This window comes from Lepisosteus oculatus, chromosome 13, assembly GCF_040954835.1.
Source record: "Lepisosteus oculatus isolate fLepOcu1 chromosome 13, fLepOcu1.hap2, whole genome shotgun sequence".
Classification (NCBI taxonomy): Eukaryota; Metazoa; Chordata; class Actinopteri; order Semionotiformes; family Lepisosteidae; genus Lepisosteus; species Lepisosteus oculatus.
In genome coordinates this window covers 20,003,188-20,013,449 of record NC_090708.1, presented here as the reverse complement: position 1 = coordinate 20,013,449, position 10,262 = coordinate 20,003,188, and the positions used below count along the sequence as shown (strand labels likewise).

Sequence of the window (10,262 nt, the reverse complement as noted above, 5' to 3'; positions counted from 1 at the left end):
AAATAATTCAATTGATCATTATTATCTTCATTAATTTAATATTTCACTTTGTTTTTACATTTAAATTGAGGGTCCTTTAGTATTGCTTGAAAAATGGTACCCCAACCAGAAGAGGTTGAAAACAACTGGAGTACTCAAAAGAGAGTTACAGACAAACAGTGCGCTATCCATACATAATACATTTTGAAACAATTCCTGTGACAGTTCTGTTGCCAACTAAGACTATCAATCATGAGAACAGCTCAAAACTAAACACCAGGTATGGTTATTTTATCTTCCCTATCCTAGTGTAGTTTTAGAAAACAGAAGAAAAATGAATGAATGGATCACAATCTCCTTCATGTATGGAGTCTTGTTAAAGGCTACAGAGGTATTAATCATTTCAGCATCCCATTTAGTTGTTAGAACTCATTTTCTGGATGAGTTGGTGATATTTAAGCATCAGTGAAGTGGGGAGACCTTGATGGGATACCACAGTTTCCTGCACCAGTGATGCGTGATATTGGACAATCAGCAGTTGCGTCACTAGTAAATGGCAGAGGCCTGCATTTCCTTGTTTAATTTTGCAACATTGAACAATTTGCATTGCAAATGATTATTACAGTGTACTAAGCATTCCAAACACCTTTTAATGATTGGACGTCTTGAACAGTTTCCCCAGTTTATTGTATAATAAGATCTACAAATAAAAATGTCATTATCTTTATATAAATAATTGACAGATATATTTGCATTTACATACAGCATATTATAAATAGGGGCAGCATAGTGGGGCTGTAGTTAGTATTACTACCTGACAGCACTGAGGCCCTGGGTTCAATTCTGGACCTGGGGTGCGATCTGTGTGGAATTTGTATAGTACAGTATGTTCTCCCCGTGTTTGCAATGGTTTTCTTTTAAACTGATTACTACTTCAATTCAAATCAACTCAGAACTGAATTTCAGAGAGAGACAATCCTGTTATCGGGTCTGTATGCCCCTCTAGCACACTTGAACATGGATGGCTGTCTATTGCTTGTTAGCATCCTGCCTGTTGCTTGCTAGTAATGGAAGATGAATTATAATGTTTTATCAGTGGACACTAATGGAAAGTGCTGTTCATACCCATACATTTCTTATCACGGGAGGTATTTATTCTGTATGTAGGTAGGACCCTTGTGTTGTCTAAGAAACACCTGTTGATACTGAATTGCTCCTTCTTGAAAAGGCACATGTCAGTCCCCCCCGTGGGGATGGGGAGAAGAATTTGGTGAAAGACAAAGAGGTGATAACTGGAGGAATGCGTGAATGTGCTTCGCTGCAAATAGGAGGTGAAGCATGTTTGTTCAGGTCACAATCAGGACCATTGTAATGGGGTCATGACGTGATAAAAGGTCAGCTATAGCCTGAAAGAAAAAGAAGAGCTGGCAGGTGCCGTCTGTCTACAGATTAATTTATGGTGTAGATTTTGTAAGATGCCTGGTTTTAAGGATGTATTGTAAACAGAATGCCACTTAAGCTTTGTGCTGAAGGACCTGTGTTTCTAGCAAATAAATTCTAAGCTTTCAAAAAGCAGTGCCTCAGTTTAGAACATCCCTTTTAGACATATTTAATAGAGCATGAATTGCTTCCATTTGACATTAACCTTCTCTTTCAACTGATTTTCTCTGAAGGTTTTTAAATTTAAAAGGCTTTAATAATTCAATTTTTGGCAAAAGGGGTAATTAAACTAACATATTTTAGAAAATAATGTAGTGTAACCCATAATCTTTTCTTTACCTTACATCTAACACGTTTATCCACTTTCCTGTTAAACCACCCCTCATTGTGTTTTATTGTCTGTAGTTACGCAATAGCCCAAGGTCACAGATACATTTTGTCACTTATACAAATATTTTATTTCTTATCTGGCTTTCCCACAGTTGACCAGAGGGCACACGCAAATTCAGCTGTCTTTTTAACCCTTTCATCACAGCACTTTTTGAGAATATACTGTGTATGCTTACTTTTAGAAACTTTATGCATGTGCAGTATTTTTTCAGAAACAAAACAAAGCAGAAATATTTTTCATATTGTTTTAATTTATTTTTTGATCATTCATAAGTGACCGTTATACACTTAATCACTTAATTAGGGAAATAGCTGATTGGGCACAGACTGTAACCCGTTGAATGTCAATTCAAAAGAAAGTTATCAATATGTTCAATATGCAGTATCGTGGAGCAACTGCTTCTTTCCCAGCTGCCCACTTTGTAGGGACAGCCTGATCTTGGCAGTGTCCTGGTGCTTCCTTAATGACTGACTTCCCCAGGCCCACAGATCTATTAACAGTCTTTGAAATTGTTTTTTTTTTACAATTTTTGTACAACTTTATCCCTGAGTTGCTCTGAAAAGTCCTCAATCTTCATGTAATTAATGAATCTTCATGAATCTTTGCTTTTAATTTACTACCTGACTGAAGGACCTTACAGAGACAGGTGTTTTTATTCTGACATCATGTGAACCACTATTATCGTACACAGACAGAGGCAATTCTACTTATTATGTGGCTAATTTTAAATTTTATGTACCTCAATTACTTTAGGTTCGCCATAGCAAAGCATTTGGATATTTGTGAAATTACATTTTCTTTCATGTTAATTATCCATTTACCACTTTTTGTTGTTTGCTTTGAATATGTGGAGTAAGTAGTTTAATATTAATAACAAATATTAATTACTGTTTCAAAGTAATTCTAGAAAAAGTCTACAAAAGTTTTAATTCATTTTAAAAAAAGTTTGGCTCCACTGTTGGTCTGAGGTGTTGCTTCAGACTGATGGGTGGGAACGTATTATACTGTAGATGGAGCAAAGTACAGGCAGATCTTAAAGGTAAACATGCTTCAGAGCTAACACTAGGATAACAATTCACCTTTCATCAGGACAGTAACCCAAAGCACAAGACCAAAGCTGCAGTGGAGTGGCTTAAGAATAAGAAATGTCTTTGTATGGGCCAGGCGAGAAGCCTGTTGAGAAACTATGGAAAGACTTGAACACTGATGTCCATGAAAAATTCTCAAGTCACTTGAGAGAGACTGTTGAGAAGAATTGCACCAAACCAGTGTTCTAATTTGGTAAAGACTGGCCCACAAACCTTCAGCTGTTATCGCAGTCTGTGGTGTTTCCACTAAATATAGAGCTCACAGGTCTGAATACTTATAAAAATCAACATATTTCTATTTACTGCAATATACCTTGTTTCTGTTTGAGTATATTCAGGTTTTGAATAAAATATCAAATTAAAAGAAAATGTTTATGCATTATTTTGTAATTATACAAACTTATAATTCATTGCAAAGCAGTGTATGTTATATTGAGTTAGTGGACTTTTTAGTTTCTGTAACTCTAATTTTTGCATCAGCTAAGATCTCAATCATTTAGGCCAACCCTAAATTTTACAGATAATCTACTAGTTAGATCTTTGAAATGTTTTACGTTCTGGAACTCAAAGATTAATTTACCTGTGAAAAATCGTAATTCGTGTGAAAACGTAATATTTTGGGGGAGAGTGAAGGGAAATCCCACCCTTATAAACATAGTGAAAAACTGGATCTTCATTCCCATTGTGGAAAGATTGGACCTGCTGCTTTCTACACGTGTAAAAGACAAAGCCATTGCATCTTTGTGGTTTTATTTATCTTTTGAGGGTACATGAAAGGAACTGCAATCTATGGTCTTAAATGTGGGTGTGCTTCCCATGGTAATGAAACAAATATAGAATCTGCCCACTGTATAACCAATGCAATGTACTACAACGCAAGCATTTATACTGCATATAGAATGTCATTTCCTTTTCAGGAGTGCTACAGACATGCCAGGGCCTTTAAAAAAAAAGTTTTTAAAAAGCCCTGTTTAAAATATTAACAGTAACAAGGATACACACTTTAGTTGTAATGCTTGTCTTCTTCTAAATTTGCTTTGGTAAATACTGACTGTGTCTATGCTTTGTACCACATGCACCATGAGGCGATTATCATGACAGTGAAAATGAGGAGCAGAAGGACATAGAGTCTGAAGAGCAGGCAGTCCCAGATGTAGGCAATTTGGATCCATTCCCCCTGTGTGCTGTGGTACTGGCTTTGGGAATCCAGGTGAGCCCGGATGACTTCCACATCCTGGGACAGTTTTTGGAGGTTGTGAATCATGGCACCTGATTGGTCTTCCAGGATCACACTTGGATCTTTGTGTTCTGTTAAAATAAAGCAACAAGATGGGATATTGGTTTTGAATGAATATTTCTACAGCCTAAGATTAGCTTGTGCCTCAGTTCCACAAAATCTACAGACTAAGAGTGATTTGCTTTCTCAAAATAAGTGTGTTCAATGTTAATTTGTAAGAATACATTTAGGATTTACTCTAGATTGTCTTGAAAATATCCTGAGTATAGAAGAAAAAAGGAGAGATCAAATATAGGCTACAGCTGCTTTGATGGTCATGTTTAGTGTTAATGATAGCAAGATTAGTAAGCTGTTTTGAAAATTATCCTTTTGGAGAAGTCTTAGTGGACAGGCTTTTCTTCTGTGTGTATACATATCTTCCGATTTAACTGAATTGTTGTGGTAAGATTAATATTTATTGCATCACATTAATGCAAAATGGTCAAAGGCCATTACATGAAGTTTCGTTTTACAAATGTGGTGTATTTAAATTAGAAAATTAATTCCCAAAACTTTATAAAAGCTATGAGCTTGGGTGGCTTCTGTTTTGTCCAGGTTCTCTGATTTCTGCTAAACTTCTAAAGACATGTCAGCTAGATTAAATTGTGTCTCTAAATTGTATATTTGCCTGTGTTTGCCCTGTAATTGACAACCCTGTGGTCCTATCGGGGGTGTGTCTTGCCTCCTGCCTTCTGTCTGGTGGGTTAGTATCAGCTCACCACAGCTCTGGACAGGATGGGGTGACTACAGATGGATAATTTACTGCTTGAAAAGGCAAAATATCACTTTAAAAGGCCCATTTTGCCAGTCATTATAGAAATATTGGTATGAAACATATTCAGTTTTAATGTACAGTTCATACTTTATCTGAGCCATATAAAAACACTGAACATTAAACGGGGTCCTTACCATTCTGGATACTTTTTTCAGTATTTCTTTTGTTTTTGAATGACACAGCTTGTCGATGTGAAGGAGAAAAACAGATAACTCTGCTGATAATATTATATGTTACCCTCCTGAGTAGCATCGGCACTTGCGGGCTTTTTGATCTTGTCTGGTGCAGAATGTTTGTGATAAAAATAGTCTCAACAAGGCTTATCACCATCAGAGCCAGACATACTGAAAAATACACACCTACATAAACAGACAGTGATTAAAAAAAACCCATATGCCTAGGCTGATCAGTCCTAGTCTAAGGAGGGCTGGTGTATCTGTGGGTTTTAAATGTAAGTCTGCTCTTAATGAGCTAAATTAGCTAGTTACTGACTAAATTAGACCAGTTTGACAGCTTCTCCCAGCTCTTCAAGTACTATTGGTTTAAAGAGACCTAGAGAGATATGACCTATAGACACAACTGCCCTACAGAACCAGAACTGATCAGCCCTGTCATTCATGAATACTGTTACACTGATTTAAAAAGATTAAATGTGACTTTTCATAAATAGATTTTGAAGTAAAAATAAAACAAAACTCTCTTTGTTTTTAAATGTCTTGCCTTTTCTATCTGTTACAGACATAGGGTGATGTTCACATAGGCTCTGTCCTTTTGGTAATCCTGCTGTCTCAGTGTACTCGCACAAATCATTCATTTCATTCTGTATTGCGTAAATTATTTCTGTATTAGCCTGGAAATTTTAAAAAAGATTTTACCACTTTTTCCATGGATTAATCATAGATTTAGAGTGGTTTTAACATGGCTTCACTGGGCGTTACTGGACTGCACTATGAATGTCATGATTCAGCCATTATCATAAAGTCGCATAGTCATTTTGAGGGTGTGGCAAGCTGGAACATATCCTGGAAGCAAGGAGGGACTGAGGCTGCACAGTGCCCTTCCCTGGATGGCACGCCAGTACCCTGTAGAGCCGTCGAGAAAGGAAAGTCAATCACCCCTAGATATTGTTACATGTAACAATCACCCTGCAACTCACAACTAGCAACACGCTGAAGTTAAGCAGTTGTCAGCTTGGCCACTACCTGGATGAAAAACCCTGTGGGGAAAAACTAAGGTTGTTGCTGGAGGAGGTGTTAGTGGGACCAGTAGTGTAGTGCTCACCCTGTGGTCTGTGTGGGTCTTAATGCCCCAGTATAGTGATGGGGATCTTTTTACTGTTAAAAAGGCACCATCCTTCAGATTACACGTTAAACCAAGGTCCTGACTCTCTTTGGTTATCAAGAGTTCCAAGTGTGTCTTGAAAAGAGTAGGAGTTTTACCCCTGTATCCTGGCCAAATTTCCCCCTGACCTTTACCAGTCATGGATTCCTATTAATCCCCATCTACAGTATAATTGATCAAATTTGATGGTGGTGGTGGTGGTGTTGTTGTTGTTGTTGTTATTATTATGGCTTTGCTGGATAGGAGTGGAAAGACAGTGGAGGAAGGTGTAGAACTCTACAAGACCCACAGGGAGAACCTTCCAAACTCCCACATTCCTGATAATGAAGGACAGATCCCTGGAGCTGTAAGGCAGCACTGTTGACTTCTCTTCCATCCAAGAATGACAGATGTACTGTGATAAATAAGCAATGTATACTACATTACTTTGCTCAACAAGTAGAAGTGCTTGCATCGAGCACAGGCTGAGCTGGATAACAGATTTCTCTGTTGTGTGTCAGATTCATGCCACCAGCCGTGTTTTGGATCTGTACAGCAGCAGCAGCAGCACACAGGTTGCAGAGTGTCGCTGGAGTGAAGCTGGGAATAGTCAGTCAGGGTCTCTCAGCTTTCCAGTTTGAGGCACCTGTGACTGGAGCAGCTGGGGATCTTGCAATATGATAGTGTAGCATCAACATGTTAAAACCATATCCTAAATATGGCTAAACCATAAAAAGTGTAAAAATCCATGGCAAATTCAACAATGTTCATATTCACAAGAAATATTCTCCTGTATAGAGCTCTGTATACTTTTCTATATAACAGTTTTCCTGGTAACCTGCTTTTAAAAAACATACTTTTCCAGCTTCTGTAAATCTCTTACCTATTATCGGCGTCCCACCAGAATTGTTGGGGAGCAGGTCATTCATGATAAGAAGAAAGACCGTGTAACCCAACAGCAGGGTCATTTTGAAGGCCCCACGGTCAACTTGGTGCACTGGCAGGTAGAAACTGAAAAGGTCAATGCCCATCAAAAAGGCACTTGGGATCACGAGATTGACCAAATAGAGCAAAGGTCTCCTTTTGATGGTAACCTGATGGGAAAAGATATAAAGGAGAATATTATTAGCAGAAGAGGGCAAAGGAATTTAAACTAATTATATCCAAAGTGGACATGTACATAGAGTCAAGGGATTGGACTATGTAATAATGCCTGCAGCTACAGAGTCCCAGAGTGCATGGAATTTAATTTACCCCTGATCCAAAGGGCAGAGTACAAGTAGTTTAGATAATCTACTCAAGCTTACACACTATCATATTTAAGACTTGAACAAGGAACCTGAAAATATTTTTCTGAAACATTGGCCCATTTAGCCATTGTCTCTTTGGTTATCCGTTACATGAGGTTTCTGAGGAAATCAAGCAAAGTGATGGTTCAGGCAGGAGATGCTTATCTTTCTTAACATACAGTACAACACAAAACACTAAAGCACCCTTTTCCCTGCATAAATTATAAGTTCTCACCTAAGACCACCTGTTAATTCCTAAACTAAAAAGTTGATGCATTGAATGACGAGCAAAGGAATTTTAAAGCTACATCTCACGACCAGTCATGCTGTGTATTAGAATTTACTCCCTCCTCCACAGCCTCCGCTTGCTCTCTTGACTCTGGCAGACAAGGGGAGTGGCAGTGCAAGGGTGGGCCATTAATCAGGAGAGCTAACGTTCCAAGGGTATCATTAAAGATACAACTAAAGGTCAATTTACAGTAGTAGTTCGGCCTAATTCTAATTCTAGAGGTGACATAGAAGTGAAAATAATTGAAAGTTTAAAATGGATTAAGGTGTATTATTATTATTATTATTATTATTATTATTATTATTATTAGCCACTGCAAGAGTGAGGGAGAGGATCAAGAAAATGTGCAAAGAAGGGGGCTCAGGAGGTGAGATATTTATGAGTAGGAGAATGGAAGTGGGTGAGATTAGAAAATTGACAACCTCCCAAACCTTTGTTTCAAATCACCATTAATGCATTTTAGAGATTCAGTGCTGGATAAATGCTGCTCACTTGAGTTCTTCTGACTGGACTGTGGCATTACTGTACCGTAAAAACAACTTTGGACCACTCCTCCCCCTGATTGTTCCAAGAACTTGTGTATGCATCGATTCTCAGGAGTTCCCACTCCCCTTTGTTCTGGATGTTCTCCTTTGATTCATTCGTAATCTCCTCTGAGGTCTGGTGGAGTCCCAGGACTAAATCTTTTGCTTTGAAAACAGGGAATCAAAGAAATCAATTTCTTGCAACTGAATACACAAAAAAAGGAAATTGAGGATCAAACATATGACCCGAAGAATTATTCCTAACTCATTGAAATCGTATAAAAGAACATGTCACAGATCTTAATAATGTCTACATGTTGTACTGTAATCTTAATAGGATTGCACAGGGCATAGTCAATTTTGTGTTCAATACTACAGCCCAGAAAACATTAAGGTTAGATTTGAAATGCCTAGGTGTAGGGCACTGCTATTATGAATTCATATTTAGATTTTCTGAAGAAAAGCACTATCCCATCCATAACTCATTCTGTTATATGAGGATATAAAGTTACAATTGAGTCTGCTAGATCCAACTACTTCTCTCACATCATTGAAAATCACCAAAACAATCCCAGACATCTTTTCTCCACCATCAACAGACTGCTCAAGCCAAACTGCCCTACCACATTACCTGCCTCATCACAACTTTGCAACACATTCTTAGATTTCTTTAGTTCTAAGATTGACAACATCCGGCATCACATTCTCTCCACTACGGATATAATTTCCATACCTCCTCCCTCCTTATCCAAGTTCTCTGGTTCCCGTCTCTCCAGCTTCTCTCTTCTTGACTCAGCATCCCTAAACAAACTAGTTACGCGCATGAAACCCACCACATCTATTTTAGATCCCATCCCCACCACTTTATTCCAGTCCTGTTTCTCTTCTCTCTGTCCCATTGTCCTCAATATAATACATGAATCCTTGAGCACCGGCATTGTACCAACGGTCCTCAAAACTGCTGCTATTACCCCCGTGCCAAAGAAGCCTAACATGGCTCTCGACAATCTTAACAACTTTCGCCCCATCTCCAACTTACCCTTTCTCTCTAAAATTCTAGAACGTGTTGTCACACTTCAGTTACATAACCACCTCATGACAAACAACCTTTTCGAACCCCTCCAATCTGGCTTCCGTCAACTTCACAGCACAGAAACGGCCCTGGTCAAAGTCACCAACAATCTCCTAATAGCTTCTGATTCTGGTTCTCTTTCCATACTCATCCTTCTTGATCTCAGTGCTGCCTTTGACATGTTGACCATAACATCTTACTTTCTCGTCTCGAGACTGTGTTTGGAGTCTCTGACACTGCCCTCAAATGGTTTAAGTCTTACCTCACTGATCGCTGTCACTTTGTCTCTCTCAATGGGTACAGGTCTGAAATTGGTCTTGTCAAATCTGGTGTCCCCCAGGGCTCAATACTGGGCCCCTTGCTCTTCAGCATTTACATGTTCCCACTTGTTCAGCTTTTAAGATCACATGGCCTCAGCTTTCATTTTTACGCTGACGATACTCAAATATACATCCATACCAAACCCGACACTGATGTGTCTGTCTCTATTCTATCTAATTGCATCTCTGACATAAAAATTTGGATGACTCAAAACTTCCTTCATCTTAACTGTGACAAGACTGAAGTCATGCTTATTGGTACCCCCCATCAACTTCGTAAAGCCAGTCCTGTAACCCTGTCTGTAGATGGCTCTGTACTTGAGCTTCAATCAAAATTGAAAAACCTTGGGGTTGTATTCGATTCTGGCTTAACATTCGACCCACATGTACAGCATACTGTCAAAACATATTTTTTTCACCTTAGAAATATCGCAAGACTACGCCATATGCTATCATTAACTGTGGCTGAAAAGTTGATCAACATATTTGTATTCTCTCG

General features: G+C 38.5%; 1 protein-coding gene across 1 annotated transcript; it reads right to left on the bottom strand.

Annotated features, from left to right (window-relative positions):
* Positions 1-3,639: 3,639 nt before the first annotated feature.
* Positions 3,640-9,195, bottom strand: LOC102695609 (5-hydroxytryptamine receptor 3E-like). Its single transcript, XM_069197737.1, has 5 exons — positions 9,105-9,195; positions 8,376-8,536; positions 7,153-7,363; positions 5,084-5,308; positions 3,640-4,206 (listed from the first exon to the last, which is right to left on the bottom strand). Exons 1-5 carry the CDS (start codon positions 9,193-9,195, stop codon positions 3,956-3,958), a joined length of 939 nt encoding a protein of 312 aa, XP_069053838.1. The 3' UTR covers positions 3,640-3,955.
* Between the last annotated feature and the right edge of the window lie 1,067 nt (positions 9,196-10,262).

Coding starts and splice junctions, on each gene's coding strand:
- LOC102695609 (XM_069197737.1), bottom strand. CDS start 9,195: ATGCGCGTAACTAGTTTGTTTAGGGATGCTGAGTCAAGAAGAGAGAAG. Junction 8,537..9,104: donor CTTGGATAAGGAGGGAGGAG/GTATGGAAATTA, acceptor CTGTTTTCAAAG/CAAAAGATTTAGTCCTGGGA. Junction 4,207..5,083: donor TGAAAAAAGTATCCAGAATG/GTAAGGACCCCG, acceptor TTATTTTAACAG/AACACAAAGATCCAAGTGTG.